Source organism: Barbus barbus (genome assembly GCF_936440315.1).
Source record: "Barbus barbus genome assembly, chromosome: 5".
Lineage (NCBI taxonomy): Eukaryota > Metazoa > Chordata > Actinopteri > Cypriniformes > Cyprinidae > Barbus > Barbus barbus.
Window position 1 is genome coordinate 34,416,506 of NC_136733.1, and position 23,757 is coordinate 34,440,262.

At 35.2% G+C, this 23,757-nt stretch overlaps 2 protein-coding genes across 8 annotated transcripts in view; both read left to right on the forward strand.

Moving 5' to 3' along the window:
- The first annotated feature begins 1,809 nt into the window (after window positions 1–1,809).
- LOC306870333 (junctional adhesion molecule A-like) lies at window positions 1,810–17,966 on the forward strand. Of its 6 annotated transcripts, none has more exons than XM_079417546.1 (10): window positions 1,836–2,041; window positions 10,463–10,510; window positions 12,264–12,326; window positions 12,905–13,021; window positions 13,117–13,257; window positions 13,554–13,756; window positions 15,569–15,671; window positions 16,596–16,707; window positions 16,941–17,001; window positions 17,167–17,966. In XM_079417546.1, coding segments are annotated over exons 1-10 (885 nt in total). In that variant the 5' UTR covers window positions 1,836–2,040; the 3' UTR covers window positions 17,203–17,966. The 6 variants fall into 6 exon arrangements, with proteins under 6 accessions (XP_079273671.1, XP_079273672.1, XP_079273669.1 ...); XM_079417543.1 differs by having other exon boundaries at window positions 16,596–16,703; window positions 17,167–17,959; XM_079417545.1 differs by lacking the exon at window positions 10,463–10,510 and having other exon boundaries at window positions 1,810–2,084; window positions 16,596–16,703.
- An 896-nt stretch (window positions 17,967–18,862) lies between these two features.
- The window catches only part of LOC306870113 (ubiquitin-associated and SH3 domain-containing protein B-like), a 36,153-nt gene continuing 31,258 nt past the window's right edge, over window positions 18,863–23,757 (forward strand). The window contains exon 1 of one of the 2 annotated variants that reach the window (XM_079417186.1): window positions 18,863–19,440. In XM_079417186.1, coding sequence (XP_079273312.1) covers window positions 19,313–19,440 — 128 coding nt within the window. In that variant the 5' untranslated portion in view covers window positions 18,863–19,312. The remainder of the gene's footprint in view (window positions 19,441–23,757) is intronic. The other variant, XM_079417187.1, reaches the window with a different exon arrangement.

Below are 23,757 nucleotides of genomic sequence, written 5' to 3' on the forward strand. Positions count from 1 at the left end.
GGCCCTCACAAACGTACAGGTTTTCTGGATTTTTTACGAAGAAGAAAGAATGATATAGTGTTAGTTCAAGAATCCCATTTGAAAGAGGAGGATATACACAGGTGTAATAATAAGATTTATGAAGTGGTATCTCACTCATCTTCGGATACTAAAATCAAGGGTGTCCTAATATTGGTGCGGAGGACGTTAAATATTACTATTTTAGATAAAGTTTGTGATACAGACGGTAGAATAACACACATAAAAACAATGGTGGAGAATAGAAATATTGTATTTCTTTCAGTTTATGCCCCTTGTACTCCTGACCCTACTTTTTTCTCTGTTTTGTCAAACTATCTCTTGAATCTTAATGAGGATGTGCATGTTTTATTTTCGGATCAGGTATGGGGTATGTTTAAATTGTCTTCTAAAAACCCTAATCGTCAAATGATTCATTGGAAATTGCTACATAGGGTTTACCTGACTTGCCATTTTTTTATGATTGACTTGTGGGACTTCACCTTGTCCGTCCAACAAAGATGTTTACTGTTAGCTGCTCTCACAGCAGCAAAAAATTGCTAGTCAACTGTTGGAATCCTCCTCACACAATGGACAGACGAACCTGGACTGTGTATCTTTTGGACATTATCTCGATGGAACTCTCAACTTCTTGTATACATGGATCTAGTGTGAAGGCTGTGGATTTGTGGCATTCGGCTTTTGATGTTGTGTCATCTTTTCTAAAATCTTTGTAAAAATTATTTTGTTATTTATTTATTTTATTATATTTTGGGGGTCTGCCGGGGGGTGGGTTGGATTCTGGATTTGTACAGCTGCTTTTTGTTTTGGGCTACTGTTCTTGGAAAAAAACAATAAACGGTTGTTAACAAAAAAAATATATCTATGCAAAAGAACTCAATGGTGATAAACAAAACATCTGTGTGTATATTCATTTGTATAAGATGTTGCTCACAACATGTTCTCAGTTTTTTAAAGCAGAAAGCATGTCTCTGTTTTTAAGGTAAAAAAAACACCTCTGAAGCCCATCGCTATCACAGACACAACTGTGGTTAGTCAATTTTTGTCGGGGAGAAGAGTGCTGCTGGTGTCATGTTGTTCTGCTCCACAGCTATAAATTTTTTGTAGCTTTTCTGTCTGTAAAAAACAAATCTAAAAAAATTAAAAAGAACAAATGTATATACATCTTTTTTTCTTTCATCTTCCAGCACCTGTGCATTTTTCAAAACATTCACTCAACTTCAACTTCATTTTCCCAGGCACCACAACCTTTCCCCAAGAGATGTCATGCAAGACTCTCGGATAAATAATCTCATTTTCCATTCCTAGCATATTTCATATGTGCTCTTTATGAGTTCCAGCTAGATTTTTCTCAGCTAAACACAGATGCAGGGATACTGTAATGCCATAAAACTCCATGGTTCATGACACAAATTTATAAAAATTAGACCTTTAAAATGCGATATTGAATATCATATCAGCAAAGTGTATTAGGTTTTGACTATTAAATTATTTTATACATGACATTAAATACATTACCAAAGTCTCATTTGACAAGACCCATAACTCTTCACTCTCCCCTGATAGGTTTGTTCCTGAAGACCTTATCGTCTATCTTACTATATGCATATAGAATTCACAATAAGGATCTGTGAACTACGGTTTGAACTCCCAAACTGGGTTTATTCTGATAAGTAGTTTGTCTTTTTTATTATTATTATTGTGCAATTATGCAGATATTAATACAAACATATACATCTCACAACAGTAAGTAGTTTGTCTTTCTTGAACCTGCGTTACTTTCATGACGTCACGCAGCAGGTGTGTCTTAATGTGGCGTGTACAACCAATCACACGCGGTCCACTCGGAAGGGTGTTTGTTTTCAACCTTTCAGCTTATCTTGACTCAGCTGAGCTTTCCAAGGGCATAGCAAATACACAACTCCCTAAAAGTTCTCGTAACGTAATAGAAAAGAAATAGGGATTTTTAATTTAATTATTTTCTAAAAAGAGGGATATTTGGAAGACTTTGGAGCATTTCAAAGTGGATATGTTGACCTTCGTCTTTGTATGCGTCTCAATCACAGGTAGGAATCCATGTCTTCAGTGTTTGAATCATGTTTACATTTCATTTTTATTACGTCCTGTCATTGACTGATGTCTTCTATGAAATATTCAAACTAAAATTTTAATATAAATTTATATTATATAGGCCTACACTTTATACATATAAAGTGTAGGCCTATATTGCTAAAACATTTAATCAGTTATTTCTAATTTTATTATATAAAAAAATGCATTATTATTTGCCTAAAGTGGAATTTAGCGTTTACATTAGAGTTTATTTAGTATAGGTCTGCAAACAGAGAAAACATTACTGTATCCGTCAATTGTGGCCTTATTTAACCAGTTTCGTATCGAATCGTTATTTTGAATCGGTTCTTGTTGAGATGAACAGTTGTAGCAAATTAGCTCAAAGTGAGCTGAACATAATTAATCATAATGGGTTGTTATCAATTATATATTCATCTTCAGGAATTAACTGTAGCATTAATAGTACAATAAAATGATTTGTTCGTCCGCGTGTAATTCTTCCCACAGTACCGTAAGAATAGTATGATGCATTTCACGATGTCACCGTGTACATCATTGTTTGAGAAATAAAGAGCAGATCATCTTGATATAAAGAAAGAGACATCTAAAAGATATTAAACCAGAGATACATTCATTCACCTGAATATGAGTGTTTAGAGCTTACTAATACAAATAACGAGTGGTCACTAGGATAATATAATAAGGAAACATACAAACAACACATGCCTATACCAGATACCTTTGTAGCTGATTAATTATGGTCTAAATAAAGGAAATGTCTCAATGTGTGTGTGTTGTGTGTGTCGTACTCGTGGAGGTAGTCCACTGGTCAGCCAGGCTGCTGGTGTCTGATATCGAGGGTCATTTAGTTCTCTGGAATGTGTTTGAAGTCCGATGGAGAGAACAGATAGTAGTCTATAATTCTTATAAGTCTTTTTGACAGTGGGGGGCAACCATTGGCAATTTAGCACCCAATATAAATGTCGAATGTGGGGCCAGGTCTGTGAATTATATGCAAATGTCAAAAGGCTAAAGGGGTCTCTTAAGACATAAAGTTCCAACGACCATGATATTACTGTGCTTGATTGGCCAGCCAACATGCCTGACCTGAACCCCATTTGGAATCTATGGGATATTTTCAAGAGGAAGATGAGAAATAGTGGATCCAACAATCCAGACGAGCTGAAGGCTCAATAGTGCCTCAGCAGAGCCACAGGCTGATCGCTTCCATGCCACTCCTCACTGATGCTGGAGTTTGTGCTAAAGCAGCCCTGAACAAATATTGAGTGCAGAAATCAACATACTTTAAAGAACTTGAACTTTTCTGTTTTGCAAATCCTTTTTTGATTGATCTTACGAAATGTTCTAATATTTTGAGGTACTGGATTTTTGACTTTCATGAGCTGTAAGCTCTAATCACTAAAATTAAAACAAAAAACTTTTGAAATGTTTGTGAAGTAGAACAGTGAAGGAGGATCTGTTAGAGAGCTAGCTCCACAAACTTGCAGAAGGTCCCTTGAGGACCATAACTGAGTAGTCGTGATTTTAAATGTTTCATTGAATCCAGTAAGGAAGAAGGTAAAGTGAGTGTGGTATGCTAAGTCCAAAAACTCACGGGTGTGGTCCTCAAGGGAACGCTCACCCTGGCGCAGGAGGAGAAGCTGCATACCTGCTAGATCCTAACGGTGAGTTGTTGTGTAATGTTGAGGAGAAACTGGGTATTTTTAGTGCTATGTTCACTATTATCAACTACAATGTTTTTTTTTATCAATCATTTGTCAAACAAAGCATTCAGATCTATTTTCATCTCCTGCTTCTAAACATTAAAGCTGGTTCTTCAAGCACCTCTGGGTCTGAAAATGCACAATGCAAGACCTTTACCTTAAAACATTTGAATCCATAGTATGGATTAAACTATACTGTTGTTAATAATTCTGTTGTCTTTCAGTTTATCATTATAACTTTGCAGAAGCATTGACTTTTCATCGTGTTTGATATGTACACAACATAGATAAGTACTGTATGAGAAGTAGTTATTAATTTTCCAATTGCGATATTGGCGATAATCTTTTTTCTTTCATCAGCTCAATATGAAGGCCAAATCACGGTGTAATTGAGGACTGAGGTTTACCGAGGTGACACAAGCAGACACTAGAGATTATGGATGTGAGGTGTCTGGCAATGTTGAAATACACCGCTTAAGAAGATCCAAATGAGTTGTGTGCATTTCACAGCAGAGCTCCCTCCTCACCTGGCCTACAGTAAAACAGTAAAAACATGAATTAATATTCAAGGATAAATCAGGATTATATTCTTTGATAATTGGAAATGAAATAGTTCAACATCATAAATAAAAACTTCCTCCTCAGCACAAAAACGAAATATCCTGCAACAACAGCTCATTCCAAAATGGTTAGATGTCTATAATCAGAAAATCAAACATATTATATATGAACATCCACATTTACACGAGGGAGGGGGAAGTGAGACAGAAACTGTTATTCCTAAACACATGAAGCTTTATTATGTTTTGATGACATATAACTAACAATAAGTTCCTCCTATAACACATGATGGATGGAATGAATATTGTTTCAGTGAATTTACATTTTAAGTTGAAAAAATGGACTCAGTGGCAGTAAAGAAATGATGGGCTCCATTTCTGTATTAGTTCAACAAGTAAAGAAAGTCAAGTGTCAAAACATATCCATAAATTCACCTACACATACATCTTTATAGTGTAGGCCTCCATACAAGTATAGGTTTTTTTGTTGTAAAGTTTGTGTTTATGCTTTGTATATGAATATAAAATGCAAAATAACTCAATGGTGATTAACAAAACATCTTTGTGTATATTCATTTGTATAAGATGTTGCTGAAATGAATGCTCACAATATGTACTCATTTTTTTAAAAGGCAGAAAGCATGTCTCTGTTTGTGTCTGGTTACAATGGTAACCAGTCTCCACACAGCTGATGTGATAATATCTCGGCCCACCCCTATGAGAAATGCTACACCACATTTACATACTGTGGTTAGTCAATTTTAGTCAGGGAGAAGAGTGCTGCTGTTGTCATGTTGTTCTGCTCCACAGCTATGACATTTTTTGTAGCTTTTCTGTCTGTAAAAAAAAAGCAAATCTAAAAAATAAAAAGAACAAACAGATATAGGCTATTTTCTTTCATCTTTCAGCACCTGTGCATTTTTCAAAACATTCACTGTCAACTTAACTCATTTTCAACTTCATTTTCTCCGGCTCCACAGGTTTCCACAGGTATACTGTATACTCTCAGATATGTAATCTCATTTTCCATTCCTAGCATATTTCTTATGGGTTCTTTATGAGGCCCAGCTAAATCTTTCTCAGCTAAACACAGATGCAGGGACAAGATCAGTTTTATTCATGTACTGTAATGGTATAAAACTGGTTCATGACACAAATTTGTACAAATGAGACCTTTAAAATGCGATATCGAATATCATTTCAACAAAGTTAGGTTTTACTTTTACTTACTTACTTTTGTCATTTAGCAGACGCTTTTGTCCAAAGCGACTTACAAATAAGAAAAAGTAACTAAAACTAAAAGTTACAACTCTATAAATACTATATACCTACATATTTAAGAAAATAAAGAAATTAAATAAAATTGACAAATGCATATAACATTTCAATAATAAACAAATAAATGGAAAAACTAAAATAAAAATAAAAAGTTAAAAATAAAAGTAAAAATAAAAACAAAATAATTAATAATATAAATAATTTTATAAAAATAAAAAGGTTTTGACAATTAAATTATTTTACACACATTACCAAAGTACGTTCACACAAAGAACGATAACTAAGATAACGATATTAGCGTCCTCACCAGCGAACGATATCGAATATTTATTCTAAGTGCATATTTATTCTTTTTTTTTTTAATTCTCGAGCTCGTCATAGCAGGTTGGATTCTGATTGGCTGTCAATGTTTGTATCGTTTATCAGCTGGAAAAAAATCGTTCTGAAAGTGATTCCAACGATATCGTTTCTCTGTGCCTTTATCACCCTTGTGAAAAAGAAGTGCACTTAAGTATACTTTTAATAAAGTACTTATTGCAGAAATAATACACTTCAAAAGAACACACATCAGTGCAAATTAAATTAAATGTTATTTTCGACGCTTAAATACATTGTTTTTGTAATTAACTTCAAATGTATCACATTTTAAAGTGACATTAAATGCAATAAGTTGAACTTTTGAGTGATTTTTTTTAACACTTAAGTGGGACTTTTTAGTACATCTTTTAATAGACAATTTCATATTGAATCCCAAAATTAATGTAGAAACAACATAATTATATTTTTATAATATTTTAATAGTCTTTAGTCTTTTGCTAAGTACTATGAATGAAGGCCAGTATCACCAATATTGCTACTGATGTCTCTTAATTATTTTCTGTTTCTGGGAAATTAATTATAGCCATTCAACATTACAGTATCTTTGATAAAAAAAAAAAAAAAAACATTTAATAGGCTTTAACCTGTTAACCCGCATCGGCCCGCGGGCGGGCCGGAAGGGCGTGGTCGGGCGTGGTCGGACTTTTTATTACCTTTGTTTTAGAACAATATTCAATCAATTATCATTAACTATATATCATTTGAAAGCTAAAACACTCAAGATTAACGATGTGAGCTTGTTTTTGAAATCAATACACCAGAGAGGAAAGGGTTAACAGAAATGCTGAAAGACCGGCCATTTAAAATGAACAAAGCGAACCGCAGTACTCACGTTTGATCGCCAATAGCGCTGGTCAGCTCAGACTATTCCAAGACACACCAGCATACATTTCAAGAGAAGGGTCCACTCTTCAAAATGCATCCACTTTTTAATCCAAAACAACGAAAAAATAGGGGAAAACACGATAGATCCTCCTTTGTTTACATAAGCGATTCGAGTTATAGTTATCGATAGCGTCCATTTTCCAATAAATATCGATTATAATTCGTATTCCAGCTTTGAAACGCCATCTATTTCCAGCAGAATCGTCTCTTCCGAGTAAGAATAGCCCTCCCTCGTCTCTCTCCTTCAATCGCAGGAGCTGTTATAACCCGGGACAGTAAGCGCGTCCGTGAATGGGTCAGCGAGGTGTCAATCCGGACACATCACAATAGGGGTGTTTGAACCCAGCCAATGCCTCGCCAGCACAGTTTTGATGGATGGAAGTGTTAGCCAACCACAAGGACGTTTAAAGTGATTGACAGTTTGAATAGTTTACGTAAGATTGTTTAGAGAATAGCTCGGCGTATTGTCCGTGTGTTTTCGTGCGCTCTCGGGTTACGCATGAAGCGTACACATAATGGCGTCGCAGCGCTACACAGACTGGCTATCAGCGAACAGATGTTGTCCAAAGCTCACATCTGAATCTCTCCATCGTGGATCTTCGACTTGAGAAGAGTTTCTGTGGCGTTTGGTGGTGTTTTGGAGGACGTGGGGAGAAAAATGGCTAATTTAGTAGCCGAATACGCGCTGAGATCGCTGGGAAGCGTGGATAGCATTAGCACGTAAGTGTCTCCACCCTCCTCTTGAATGTTTATGTGTCTTTATCATGTATTTGCAGCTTTTGTTTCATGTTAGCTGTTTTAGATTCTAAAAATGACAACGGAGAGGGATAATATGAGGGGATTACATGAGTTTTGTTCGTGTGGGTGGGTGGGTGTGTTTGTTTGTGGGTATGTCCCGGTTATTGTGTGTGTGTGCGTGCGCGCGTGTGTGTGTGTGTACAAAATGTAAACAGTGTTGCAAGTTTGATTTGTTTTGCTTACACACTTTCTCACTCTTTTTCTCTCACTCTTCCCTGTCTTTTCAGAGGTCTGGTGAATCCAGATGGTCAGAAAAAAAAACATTTTAGTGGCTGCTAGAGCGTCTTCCTCCACTGTAAATACTGTAAATAGTTTTTTTTTTTCTATTATTTAGTAATATTAGTAATAGTAATCTATTACTATATTAGTAAAATAGTAATATTCATAATATTCACCATATAAAATAAATAAAAAATACAAATGTTGTAAAAACAATGTATTTTGCATGTTTTGTGTTTTCACTAGTTCAAAAATGATCAAATCTGTTTTGGTTCACTGTTTTCATTATTGGAATTGTTCAGAATAAAGACTGTTTAGTTATGTTCAAATTCTGAAATAGTTTTGTGTTTTTTTGTGGTTTCATTGGTAGAGCAGTTCTGAATTGATATACATATGTAGTATGCAGTGTCTTATGGAGTCTCTAAATAGCATTTTTGAAAGGATTCCTAGACTTTTCTTGAAATAAAATATCCAAATGACTTTTCCAAAGCTTTTCTTGAAATGAAATACCATAAAGATGTACTTTCTGTAAGTCTTTACCTATAAAAAATTTATTATTTCATATTTTATTTCAGGAAATATTTAGGCGTTTTTTTTCAAAAATGCCATTTGTAGACTAACCAAATGACTAAATGAGTCAGCACTACAAATGCTGTTCAGAAATAGTTTTTTATTGTGTGTTTTGGTGGGCAGAGCAGTTCTGAATTGATATACATATATGTATTATGTAGTTTTGACTCATTTGGACATTTGTTTACAAAGTGTCTATTTGGGGTCTCCAAATGGCTTTTTTGAAAGGACGCCTAGATTTTTTTTAAATAAAAGCTTACAGAAACTACATTTTTGGGAGTATCATCCTCAAATTTGAATCAAAACATGGTCAGATGTTCAGCTTTATCTTTATGGTGTTTTCAGGCCTTTGGCATGAAAGTCTCATCCATTTTTCCCTTAGTGAGCTTCATTAAAACATATCGCGAGTCAATTTCATGTATATTTTACCTTGTTTTACTCTATTGCTATACTAATTTTGAGTTATTATGACTCTAGAGTAACAAAGGATCAAGTGTCTAGTTTCAAACAACACCAGATTTTTAAATATAGACCTTAGGGTTCAAGAGCTACAGACATTTTTATTTGGTTATATCGTTTTTTACAAAATGCTCAAAAATAGGGGCGCAGGGTAACAGGTTAAATGAACTTAAAACAATCTGCACATAAACATTATCATAAATGTCAGATTTAGCTGTGCCTTTAATAGCAGAAGGGCTCAACACTAAGAGATACTAAAGAAACAAAATAATAAAATGTAAAAAAACCTGTCACTCTCCTGTCTTTTCTGAAAGTAATAAAGATTAAATCAGTCATCAATATTCCACTTTGGCCCTCAGTTATCATTAAATTACTTAAACCACAATGGACATGACTTGATTAACATACAAGTGTAAGAACATAAAATTAATCTTAAAATATTAGCAGGTTTTTCTATTTAAAAAAACAACAATGCTGCAACTACATACATATAATACAACAACATGTGTATTTAACTTAGTATGTACAAATTGTAAATTAAATCATGTATTGAGTACTAATTCCCAGTTCTGTCTCTAGTTGTATATATTTGAATTGAAGCACTTCCTGGAACTTTTTCGAGTTGAATCACGTGACGATCGAGCGTTTTGGACTTCCTGTCTATTTTGGAGATCACAATTTCAAGATGTCAACTGGAAAGATCTCCAGACGTTTTTGTATCACAAATAAAATTAGAGAAGTATCATACAAGATTGTTCATCGTATTTATCCTGTAAAACAGCTGACAGCAAAGTTTTGTAAAGACATTGACTTGAAGTGTGTTTTCTGTAAAGAGGAAAATGAGAGAATTGTCCATTTACTTTATGATTGTAAATATACAAAAATATTTTGGTGTGATTTTTTTTGTTTGTTAAACATAGTACTAATATTGAACTGCAACTCAAAGAAAACGATGTTTTATTTTTTTATGAGTGTCGATTTCAAAATATGGTATATTGTGAATTTACTCATGGAAAATTATTTACAAATGTAAATGGGCAGTGAAAACCCTTATTTAACTCATTTTAAAACAGAAATAGGTCAATACCTGTATACGTTAAAAGAAACAAGAAATAACAAAGCAGAAAAAAATTAAAAAATGTAAATTACTTTAAAGCCTTAAATCTTTTTTTGAATAATTTGTAATAATTTGTTTTGATTTAATTTAAATGTTATTGCCCTTGTATATTCTATGTTCTTTGTTATAAAATCTGCAATTAAAAAAAAAAAAAACTCCGTCTCTCTATGGCTCTGGTGTGTACAACCAATCGCACGCGGTGCAGGTAACACAGTATCACTCGGAAGGGCGTTTGCTTTCAACCTTTCAGTTTATCTTGACTCAGCATAGCAAATACACAACTCCCTAAAACTTCTCGTAGCGTAATATAAAACCAGGTATTTTTTTTATTTATTTTTATCTTTTAAAAGGAATATTTTGGAAGACTTTGTTGCATTTCAAAGTGGATATGTTGACCTTCGTCTTTGTGTGCCTCTCTATCTCAATCACAGGTAGGAATCCATGTCTTCAGTGTTTGAATCATGTTTACATTTCATTTTTATTACGTCGTGTCATTGACCGCTATCTTATATATCTTATATAATATAGAAAACTTTTAATGCATATAAAAAACCTGTTATAAACCGATATTAAAATATTATAATACTAAAATATTTAATCGGTGATTTCTCATTTTATTAAATAAAAAATGCATTATTATTTGCTCAAAGTGGAATTTAGCGTTTACATTTGAGTTTAGTTAGGTCTGCAAACAGAGAAAACATTACTGTGTATTTGTCAAGTGTGGCCTTGTTTAACCAGTTTCTTATTGAATCGGCTCTTGTTGAGAACTATAGAAACCGGTTCTATCATTTTCATTCTTAAGCAATGACTCGAATATGAAAGAAGGCCTTTCACGGCTCGACGGTGTCACCTGTATCCACCTTTCTTTCCCATCCCCCATCCGAAACCCGAGCTCCACAACCAGGACATTGTAACAGCTGAAACGCAATCTAGGATGCGTAACCAAAAGAAAGAAAGAAACAATTAACAGTAAAGCCGGAGTATTGTAATATTTTAAAAGTATTGTTTATAATTTTGAATGTTTTTAGTAGTCGACAGTAATGCTGAAACTTCTAGGCTAGTTGTTGATAGCATTAACTGCGCAGGGCACACACAACATATTATTGAGCAGACAGAAACTGTGTAATCATCGATTCAGAGTATTTGAGTATCGTGCTCATGTTCACACGGGGGAAACTGTTTCAGAATGGCAAATAATCTGGAAAATTTAATAATGGTGATTGAAGTAATTGTTAGAGCGACAAGCAATGTTTGTCAATGAATGTGAATTTGTGGTATATTGGCTGGTTATCATATGGTTGACCAGTTTATCCGGTTTCCACCCCCCAGAATAGCTGTTGGGAAAGCAGTTGTAACTGCCCTAATGTCAACGTTTCTGTCTTTCATCTGTTGCATACATTTGTGGTTAAAAAAAAGGGTTCAGTTTTTTGATGAAACCTCGCACATTTACTGTTTTAGCAAGTCTGGTGGGCTTTTTTAAATGGACGATGGACCTTTATAATAGACCTATAATTGTTTATCTTCTTGGTTTAGGTCAGGGCTGCTCCAACTTGCCTCAGCACCTGCATGGAAGTTTCTAGTATGCCTAGTAAGAGCTTGATTAGCTGCTTCAGGTGTGTTTAATTAGGGTTTGAGCTAAACTCTGCAGGACAGCCCTGGTCTAGGTGATCTAACATATGTGCAAACATGTCCATTGCTGACATGTTTGAAAGTTATTTGAAAGGGGTACATTTTGAGATGTTGCTTTATCTTGTTTAAAAAGATTTAAAACACATTTGATATCAATCTGAAACATTTACAGTTGTGCCAACCTGGATAGGGTGTCCAAAGGGTCTATAGAACACATTACAAGATTATGTGTAAACATAGCTTACTTTAAAATACAGTTGAAGAATAATAGGTTTCCTTTTGATGCTGAAATGTTCATCATTTGCATAGTTTCACAAATGACTTTTCTTTTTCTGAGCTCTCTAAATGAACAGGGTTCTAGGTCACATGTTGTATTAGTTTGGTTGTGTTTGTCCTGACGTTTATGTTGTGGCCAGCCTAGATGAAGATGATGTCTGAGCATCATTCCACTTCTGGATACAGCTGTTAATGCAATTTATGTGTTTAATGTGATTTTAAGAATTATTTTTTATTGATGTATTGAGGATTGAGTCCCTCTCTTTCTGTCTACAGGCCTGCATGCCGCTTTTACAGTTACTGTTGATAATCCCTCAATAAAAGTGAAAGAGAATGATGGTAAGTTTCATTTTGCTTTTTCTGTTTGTTTGTTTTTAAAGTATAATTATTTTGGTAGCACTTTATTTTACAGTCCTGTTACTCCTATTAGGGGTGGGCGATATGAGCTAAAATTCATATCACAATATTTTCCACTGTCCAGACGATATCGCTATTATATCGCAATATATATTTGACACACCCCAGCAAGGGGAGGTTATCACTGGACAGACAGCACGTTGCCTGTTATGTCATTTGGGCTGCATTTTTGAGCACAGTGGCACTGATATTTCCCACACTTTAGTCCAACGAATCATTCGGTTTGTAATGCGTACCGAACCGAATGCCTTGTACTGAACGGTTCAATACGAATACGTGTATCGTTACACCCCTAGTGTCTACATAGGTTTGAATAGTAATTGAAGAAGAAGAATTTGTGAGGTGTTACAATATACTGGGGAGCCTCTTTCTACTGGCTGGCCTAAGGACAGGTCTGCCTGTTTTGGGTGGTCCTGGTTTAAGCATTCAATTTTTGATGTGAAAAACATTTATGCACATTTTTTCTATTACAAATATTAAAAGTATTACTTTTTTTTTAGGAGTTGACTTGAAATGTTCCTACAGTAGTGACTTTGGCTCAACAGCCAGAGTAGAATGGAAGTTCAAGGATCTCAAGGGCTCTCAAACATTGGTCTACTTTGATAACAAGCCAACTGGTATGGATAAAAACTTTACTGTTGTCATCCAGTTTATTATTAACGTGAATGGAGAAAAATATATAGCATTGTGCATTATTTCTTTCTTTCATTAGGTAACTATGAAAGCCGTGTCACTTTCTATAATGGAGGACTGAGATTTAACAAGGTGACACGAGCAGATACCGGAGATTATGACTGTGAGGTGTCTGGCAATAATGGATATGACGAGAAGACCATCAAACTCACAGTCCTTGGTAAATCATGTTGTGTGATATACATGAAAACTACCTGAGAACTGTTACTGATATACGTCATCATAAGTCACATACTAGCTTGTTTAACAACAAAAACTTCTGTCTCATCCTCATGTCGTTCCAAACCTTTTTTCTCTGGAACACAAGATATTTAGAAAAAATTATACATATTATGAAAGTCAGTGGGGTTTGGTGTTGTTTATATTTAACAATGGATAGCATAGAATATTGCTTTGATGAATGTTGTAATACACAAAACAGCCTTGTCATTCCCACTGTAATTCCCTCCACTACAGTGCCTCCTTCCAAGCCTGTATCCAGAATTCCTCCTTCAGTCACTACAGGCAATTATGCCCGCCTGACCTGCTTCGACGCAGATGGCTCCCCTCCATCCACCTATAGGTGGTACAAAGACAACACTCCCCTCCCTGTGGATCCAACCAAATTCCCCAATTTTAAGAACCTCACCTACAAGATGAACGTTTACAATGGTACCCTGGTGAGTGTTCTAGGGCTGGACCATAATAATAAATTATTCGAATATTCGTTGACATTCGATTTTCAAATTCGAAATTCGAATATTCATCCCCCGCGAAACGTTTCTCATTCGCGCTTGAATATGAATCGCCCATGACATGAACGTCATGATTCAGTTCGTCTGGAAGAGAAGACAAAAAATGCCAAAGATCTCAGCTGTGTGGGAGCTCTTTAAATTGACAAGACAAAGGCAGTGTGCCAAATATGCGATTTGAAACTGGCCTAAGTTACCACAACAGCACATCAAGTTTGAGTACTGTAAGTAGTACACCTATAGTAGCCTATATTGTTGGTGTAAAAACGAGCTGCTTTTATCCGCCATGTTAATCAGTAATTTTACACATGATAAAAGCGTGCACTTAATTTGCTTGGAAAATACTTGCGAATAACGGAGAAAAGAAAGAGAGAGAGAACAGATGCCATAGTGGAGTTCATCGCTATGGATATGAGACCCATTAATTTAGAAATATGAGCTGTCTAGCCAGCCTAACGTTACGTTGTTCTGTTTAGCCTATTACAGTTTGTTTTATTCTATACAAGGCAATTCATTTAATTTTATTTCAACTTTTCGTTAATTAAAATGTGTGATGCTCTTATTAAAGTATGCTACCATGTACTTTATTTATTACAGTTCGTTGAACTTCGTTCATTTTATTTTTCGTTCTTATTTAAATAGCCTACCCTTTACGGTGTCAGTAATTACTATGCTGCTAATTTCTGATTTGGGAGTGATTTGTTTGTTAGAAAAATGTTAGGGTACATTATTAAAAGTATTGATCTTCGTCTTAACACCTGTGTGTTTTGTACCTCTGCAGTGTCCGTTCTTGGAGCGTATAAGCCCTGCCCGCTTGAGGCGCGCCGCTTCCGGCTCGCGCTGTTCTGTAGTTTATTAAGTGTATTAATTCTGAACGTGTCACTTGTCCATATTGCACCAAAATGTGACACTGCACTCCCTTGGGTCCGCAGCAACACACCCGCCACACGTGAAGTCGATTGGATGAACGGTTCTCGACATAATAAAAATGCAAACAGACGCACAGAGATTCCTGCATTTATTAGAGAGAAGAATATGTTCACCCCCCTCCCTCTGAAACTTCGAATATTCGGTGTTGATTACTACCGAAGCTTCGAAGCTCAAAAAATGGTATTCGGACCAGCCCTAGAGTTTTCATCTACAATATTAAAAAATAAAGAATAGCAAGCATATATAGTGAATGTCTGTGTATAAATTATAGAAGTTTTTTTTTGCCAAAGGAAAAAAATGAAAAAGCATAATTTAGAATATTTATCTCACAAATCAGAAATTTTTCTTGCATTTCAGAATTTATATCTCACAAATCTTCCCCCCCCCCTCACAATTCTGATGTAAACTCACAATTACAAGATATAAACTCAGAATTCGAAGTCAGAAGTCAAGAAGAATTAACGTCTCGACATTCTTGAATTTTTTGACTTTGTCTTGGAATTCTGACTTTAGCAATGGACTTGCAAGAAAAAAAAAAATCAGAATTCAGAACTAAAAATTTGAAATAGAAAAAAAAATCTGAATTTTGAGTTTATATCGCAATTCAGAGAAAGGTCTCAATTACCTTTATTTTTATATACTGTCATAGAAACGGGCTTCCATAATATATATTCACAACAAATGACTGAAACATTAAAATTCAGAACCATATATTTCTAGAATTTAAATGTCACTTTGAACTTGTCATTAGTTTATTGTTTTGGAAGATTATAGATTATATTTGTAAAATCTATTTCTTTGTGTGATCAGGAGTTTGCGAGTGTGTCTAAGCTGGATATCGGTTCATATTCCTGTGAGGCCAGTAATGGAGAAGGCGCCCCTCAACGTGGAGATGTTGTGCGCATGGAAGTCCGTAAGTCAGGGTTCTTACACATTATGCAATTTGATTTTTAGTTTTTTAAGGGTATGGAAAAATTGTGTTACCAGACTACTGCCCCTATTCTGTTGTCTTAAATATTCTGCAACGGGCATTGACGGTTTCAGTTTGCAACATGTTTTTGAAGCGTTGAGCATTGTAGCCAATCACAGACATGTCTGTTGAGTGCGTGAACACCGTGTCCAATTAGATGTGTAGTTAGAGAGAATCCACTCAATATTGTTTGAAGTTATAGAGTTTTATTTAGCGCTACGGTACCAAGAACCAATACATTTTACAGTAAGATATAACTACGTTTTAAATGAAATAGATACTTTTGACTCATTGAAAACCTGTATTTTAACAGTAAATCATGTTTTTACAGTCATTGTTTGGTTACATATGTTACCATATATAGTGCCCTATCCCACTCATACTGTGTCTTAAAAAAAAGGTTGGAAAACCCCTAAAATTGGATTTTAAAAATCCTGCAGAATACCCTGTGTTTTATAACTGTAAAGTTTTAATAATCATTCTAATTCTATAAAAATACACATGACAGAAATCACTTGAAGATTTTTTTCAAGGTGAGGAACGATAAGATCATTGACGGCCAATAAAAATCACTCAAGCATTTAAAGCAGCAGATAGCATAACTGCAGTGCATGCTGCTTACAACAAAAAACATTATTGTACACTTGAATGAATTCTGATGTAATTATCTTTAGACTTGACTCAAACAAGCCTTAAATCCCACTCTTTGGCTTGGATTGAAAATGATCAATTATTTAGAAAACAACATTTTGGCCTTTTATGACTTTCTAAAGAGAGAGAATCAAGTATGATTTTTAATATTCCTGGTGTTTACGTCTCTAACAGATGTCTTGATTTACTTTGTTTTGATGTTTTTCTTTGTTATAGATGATCTAAATGTTGGTGGCATTGTTGCGGGGGTTATTGTGGCTTTGCTGGCAGTTGGATTGCTCCTCTTTGGTCTCTGGTATGCCAGTAAAAAGGGATATCTGCCAAGTAAGTTCTCACTGCATAAGTGTGTGTGTGTTTGAGAGAGAATGAAAGAGAGAGATAGGTTAACTATAATAATCAGAAACTCAAAATGATTGATTTATTTTTCTTGTTTTTTCCACCGAAAAAGCAGAAAGGTAAGAGTTGTTTTTCTTATTTGTGGCACATATAACCTAATTTCTGACATATGATATTATTAAAAATGTTCTAATGTAATAAATATATATAAATGATCTCTTGCAGCAAGCCAAAACAACAAGCTGTTTATACACAGCCCAGAACAGATGATATGGATGATGGGGATGTAAGTACAACATATCTTGCTCAGTTGTGTAAATTATATTAATCAGGATTTTTCTTTTCAATAGTTGATTTTGAATGTCCTTTTCTAATTGTGCCCTTTTCTACCAACAGACTAGTGGTAATGATAAAATAATTCTATTTACACTGTTTTGTTTGTCTTTTTCAGGGGGAATTCAAGCAGAAATCATCTTTTGTTGTGTAGTCTGTGCTACTCTGCATGAAATGTGGCGATTCAGTGTCTAGACCAATTTTTTTCCGTTTAAGAAGTTTATAGAAATCAGTGTGTATGTGACGAGAAATGCCTTCCTTTTTAGCTTACCATGCTGGTTGACCATAAAAATATCCAAAAGCTTTAAAGCAGTCATCGTAAATGTGCAGATTGCAGATTTAGATTGAATAATTTCTAAACCTGTCTCTGTTTTGTAGAAATGAACAGAAATGTAATTTATTGAACTATAATTAATCTGAGTGGAACAAAACCTAAAGAGATTAAGATCAATTCTCTATTAATAGAATTTGCTCTGATTATAAGTAGTTGTTTAGTTATGTGTGGACTAAGTTGTCCAATGCTATTTTTACATGACTGCACTATGAGATGGAAACTTCTTGGGGAAAAGAAGGTACTATGTAAACCCATTCAGGAAATAATGTCCCCTCTCTTTTATATAAACATTTGCTGTACATTATAGTCGTTGATATGTTGTTTGTTTACTTCACTGGCATTTTTATGATAGCGTACCTTGTGTTTTTATGTGTTTATAGTTTATGTAAATAGATCTTTGTCTTTTTATTGGATTTTTTGAGATTTGAAATTATTCTTCATTGACCTCTCTGAATTATTAATCTGGGAACAAATTACTAACCCCTTTTGTTTGATTGAAATTTTAATGTGTGACTTGATCCCATTCTTCTAATAAATTAAATTTACTGAATATGACTTAAGGAATATATAGGATGTTGACATTCCTCTGGTTTTTGTCTTTCATGCAGAAAACCTATAGTGAATGTTATTTGTGGTTGTCTCAGCGGAACAATATGACTCTGATTCTGGGAAATATCAATTCTTTATCACGTAGGATGACATTTTGAATTAGTGTTTATTTTACATTATATCTAAACTTGTCTAAATAATCTGAGGCGATCTACAATGTTCTGAATATGACCGCTAGGCGGCAGTGTAGGACAATACATTTTGCAAAGCTTTCAATACTATTGAAATTGTCATAAAATGCATTGATGTGAAATGCATTGTTTTGATTGCATTGATGGTTTTAATAGGTTGAAATCATCAATGCAAGGTTGAGGTTAAATAATTACATTTCATGTGTGTAAATGCAGTGCCACTAGGTCAGGAAAAAAGTTTTCACAAGTTTTTTTGCTCTTTGGCCAAAAATTCTAAATTACTTCTCAGTTGAATTGTCTCAGTATTGATATAGAAAGATGGTAGTATTAGAACAAAATATTACAAACCTTAAAGGCTCACAGAAAAATGTTTAATACAGTAGAATAATGGAGTATATATCAGAAAATAAAGAGCATGTCGGCTTTAGGCTACTTTAACTTAATGCATTATTTGCAGCTTTGATTACAGTTCATTCACCGATTTACATGTATGATTTTTCAAGATTTGACTTTGCTCTCTTTTTGGGGGCTGGCCACGTACAGCCCCTGCAAGTGCTTATCCTTCTCGTGATGTGTTCTACCTGCGCGCGGTTACATAAGCGCTCGACTGAATGTGAGCGAGCGTCAATGACGATGATGATGCTTCTCACTGAACTGCGCATCTGCTCAGAACTGCGACTTTAAGGGTAAGGGGGCGGGGCCTGGCCGACTCCGTCTGCTGATAGGCTGCTTCCGCTTTCAGTCAAGCCCCATTCATAAATAAGTCATGTTTAGGAGGAACCAATGTAACAAGTATTGATAGATTTCGCTCGCGACGCGCCCGCTAAAACATTTCTAACTATACTCCGAGCCGCGCGTGGCTCCGGCGAATTATATTTCTTCCCGTGGCGGACAGCGACAGCGGTGTTCGTCGATACGCGGAGCAAATGAGATTGACTTCCGACTGGTGACCCCTTTCTCAAACTGTAATGACATGAGCGCTCCAGCAGGAAGCTCAAATCATTTTGTGTTTAGAAACATTGTAGCGCGACCGCCAAGACTGTGGGGGATAATGGAGCGTTTTTGAACCAGCCTTTAACGCAGATACTGTAGCGCTCGATCCGATGTTTTAAATGTGTGTCGTGTCCGTCCATTCGGACGCATCAAAAGTAAGCAAATCGCTGTTTTGAAGCCAAATGGAAAGCTGAACCATGGCAGCAAAAGAGGACCTATATGCCAAAGTCGCTCCGCGGATGCAGCGGCAGAACCGGCCAGGAACTGTCAAACATGGAAATAGTCTGGATGTTTTGCTGTCAATGGGCTTCCCTAAAACCAGGGCGTAAGTACCAGAGTTTCATCTCTCCCAGATCTCAGGCATCACGCAGCTGGAAACGTTAAGAACACAAACGCAAGAGCGCTGCCAACCCTCTTGGAAATACGGCAGATATTTAAAACATGTAGTGCAAGTTGCTTTTGTGATGGCGTCGGTCTGGTTGTGTTATTGATTAACATGAAATGGGCTCAATCGCCAACGGGTTACTGAGCGTAAAGTTATTTTCCTGTTGCCTCAGTAAGCCGTTCTTATAAACTCGTCTTACATGTTCTGGTCTGCATCTGTCCACACAGGACAGTGTTCTGCTACCAGCGCTTCCTCGAGCGGATGAGGTTAGCAGAGCTGGAGGTCAGAGCACCGCTGTCCATCGTATTGGCGTTGTGTCAGCGCACCCATAATTGCTGCCTGTTTTTTTTTTTTTTTTTTTTTTTTTTAAACAGTTATTTTCGTGGCATCATGGCACTTGAACATGCATTCGTAAAGAATCAAACAACTGTTCAGTCCCTTTAGCAAATCAGAAATAACAGAGATGGTGTGTTTGCACAGACTTTTAATTGCTCTTTCACAGAGCTGTTGTTTGGCACACATACGATCTAATAATGGGTCCTAACTGTTATATAACATTTTTAAACAAGCATAACTTAAAATAACATGTGGTGACACTTTACAACAAGGCCTATATAGAGTTAACGTCAGTCAACAACTTTAATTAACAATGAGCAATTCATGTTGCAGTATTGATTAATCTTTATTAACGTTAGTTAATAAAATACAGCTGTTGGTTGTTAGTTCAGGTATAATAAACAATGTTAAACGATACAACTTTTGATTGTAATAACGTATTAGTAATTTTAGGCAATTTTATTTATAGCACATTTCATACATGTGTATTTCAAAGTGCTTTACATAAAAATTAATTCAAATAATCATAAAATTATCACAATAGATGCATAAGAAAGATTAAAATGTAGTAAATGTTGAAATGAAGTGCTTTAAAATAATTTTTCATTGTTAGTTCATGTTAACTAATGTAGTTAATTAACCACAAATGGACATTTATTTATTAGCTTGTTTGTTAAAACTACCATCAGTCACAACAAAAGCCTTAAAACTGCAGTGAATTTTATTTTCTTTGCTTATAAAAATAGAACTGTTGAGAAATATCACGATTTATACTCTCCAATGGGCACTGAATGAACTTTATAGTCTTCTAGAAAAGTAATTTTATCGTAGTCTATGTGGAGTGGGTCGCTCGCTAATGGGCACTGAATGAACTTTATACACAGCATAATAGTAACATTCAGTTTAATTGAGTCAAATCAATTCGGTAACCACTCTGACTGATTCATGCGTGAATGTAAAATGAACCAGTCATTTGTTCGGGAAATGTACCACACTGTTTGTGCTGTGTTTGTGTTGATATGGTAGGCATTGCCAGAGCCACAGAATAGCGATTCAGGAAACACTTAAGAGACTTTTTTTTTGGCATTTCAGTACACTATTGGCATAAGAATGCACTGTTTGCAAGTCCTTGTGCTCCAGTAATATTTTGTTAATGGAAGTGGTTCGGAAAGAGATCAATACAATTAATACAATTCAGCTCTTTACAAAAAGTGATGTAATACCATGTGGCACCATACCTCTTCTCGATACAGTGAAGTCGCCAAAGCTGAACATCTGTGCTTTCCATCACTGTATTACACTGAAGAGGATGGTTGGAGTGAGGTATCTTCAACCAACCATGAAGGCTGCATTAGGTTGCTGTCAGTGAGGAGCTAGATTCTCATTCATCAATATTACAGTTCATCTCTTCCTCTTTTAACCACAGACATTTTCTCTCTCCTCTTCTCTCTCGGTCCCTCTCTCATGCATTTACATCTAGTTTGGGCTTAATCCTGCACTTTCCATAATCTGTGCGGAATCCTCCTTGCCTCTGTGTTATTACGGTTTTGTGTTGAGATTGGGATTGTACAGTCCAAATGTTGCATTCATGTGTAATCCAAGGAGAGTGAGCAAAGGTGAATGGGACAAGATGTCTTTATTGTGTGTTGTAGATGAATCTCAGCTTCGATGCAGACCAAATCTTTGTCTCTGTGGATACTGTTGATGATGATTGTGAATGTATGCGGTCAGTGGGTTAAGCTGGTCATTGCACTTAACATGAGAACTCAAATATTTGCCAAATGTTTATCATTTGCTGACATTGGAAGCAGTGGTATGCTAGTTTTCTAGCCTTCTATGGTTAGTCCGTCTGCTTCTGACGACATTCAAGAGTTTGCTTAAATGTTAGATATCAAGTAGTATGTATATGGGTGGTTGGCATAACATGCTTTTAAATGTGATGAGTGTCATATATATATATATATATATATATATATATATAGATTAAAAGATAGTGATTAGCCATAGTGTATAGATTTGGATAGATGGATAGAAAGCAGTTGACCGTGCCTTTAAGAGGAGAAGGAGAAAGTAAATAAAGTATAGAAAATGTGTACAATATACTAGCGATAGTACTTTAATCAAGCGCATTTAATGGTTCTCCCTTACATTTGGATAATCATGTGTTGTTTTTAATGTTGACATTATCATATGTTGCATGTCTGTTTTTTTGTTTTTGCATATCATGTTTGTAACTGCATTATTCTGATTTATCCTCTGGGGCGGCAGAATCATTTAGTCTGACATCAAAATTAATGATGTGGTTTTTGACGTTAAAAATTTGTGAAGATTTGAAAATGATGTCGTGATCAAAGGAAAAAGAAGCTCTGTAGTTCAGATAGTTGAAATTTAGTTAACAGTTGTTAAACACTAATTTATATCACCAATTAAAGGTTTGATTTCTGTAGACCAAAAAAAAAAAGAATACATTAGCATGTTATATTTATTTCAGTAATTGTTTCCTTTTTACATTTTTATACATCATCTGCCATGCAATATTACCGTTGGGACAAAATTAAGTCATAATATAAAAAGCAGGTTTTTTTATATGATATTCATGCCTTGTTTTATTTTTTTTTCCTCCACCGTTTCTCACTTTTCATGCTTAATTGCCAACCCACATGTAACTGTAACCCACATTGAAAAGGTATTAACACCGGTAATCTGGTTAAGATCGTGATATAACGATTACTGCGTTTGTCTCTGAACAGAACGAAGTCAACTGGGACCATTTATTTTGAATAGGTCGAATATAACAGATTACAACAGTTTCAGCATTGAAGGGTCTTGAAAGGACAAACTGAGAATTCAGATATTTGACATTTGCATCATACTTTCCCTGTTCTGATACGTAATAGCCTAAACGCGGCTACACATGCCAGGAGACCCCATCAGTCTTGCTGGACATAAGTAGACCAGCTGGATTTGTCATTGAGATAGATGGGTGGAAGACTTTGTTTTCAGTGGGGAGATAAGTGAAATGTTTCGATGATTAGTTGTTTTATTAGAACATTTTTGTAGAGGAGTTTTTTTTTTCTGTCGCTGTTACATTCCATAATGTTACGTTTGTTTAAATCTAAATAAGTTTAGTTTTACCTTAACATGATGTTTGACTTCTGTTTCAACACTGAGTATTCTGTATTTTACATCATACGAATAATCTGTCCGATCACAAGTATATAAATTGTACTGCAGTGTGCTCTTTGAAGTGTACTTTGAAGCCCTTTAAGCGTTGTTTTACAAGCGCTAGCTCTATATTTTAATATTTGTTCTGGACAAGAGACTCAAATGTGACATTGATGCTTAGTGCCCAGTGATGTGCAACAATTGGGCTGGACGTTTCTGTGAAATGAAATGATGAGTTAAGACGCCAACATGTAAATTAAACCACTGAGACAAAATAAGACATCTCCCTCACTGCTCACCCTCTTTATTGCATCAGCTAAAGCAGTAAGGTAAGATGCTGTGGGTAAATGGTTTTACCTTTAGTTAGAGCAAGACCTGTTACATTTTGACATTTAAAAATGTGATAATCTTCTAACATTTTATCTATCTATCGATCGATCGATCGATAGATAGATAAAATACCACTGTGTGTGATATACATATATATATATATATATATATATATATATATATATATATATATATACACACACACACACAGTGGGGCAAATAAGTATTTGATACACTGCCGATTTTTCAAGTTTTCCCACTTTCAAAGAATGGAGAGATCTGTAATTTTCATCGTAGGTACACTCAACTGTGAGAGACAGAATATAAAAAAATCCAGAAAATCACATTGTATGATTTTTTTAATAAATAATTTCCATTTTATTGCATGAAATAAGTATTTAATCACCTATCAACCAGCAAGAATTC

What these genes read in the sequence shown, in the direction of transcription:
- LOC306870333 (XM_079417543.1), top strand. An exon ending in ACGTTTACAATGGTACCCTG is followed by an intron (nt 13,757 to 15,568) that starts GTGAGTGTTCTA and finishes TTGTGTGATCAG; the next exon opens with GAGTTTGCGAGTGTGTCTAA. An exon ending in TGTTGTGCGCATGGAAGTCC is followed by an intron (nt 15,672 to 16,595) that starts GTAAGTCAGGGT and finishes TCTTTGTTATAG; the next exon opens with ATGATCTAAATGTTGGTGGC.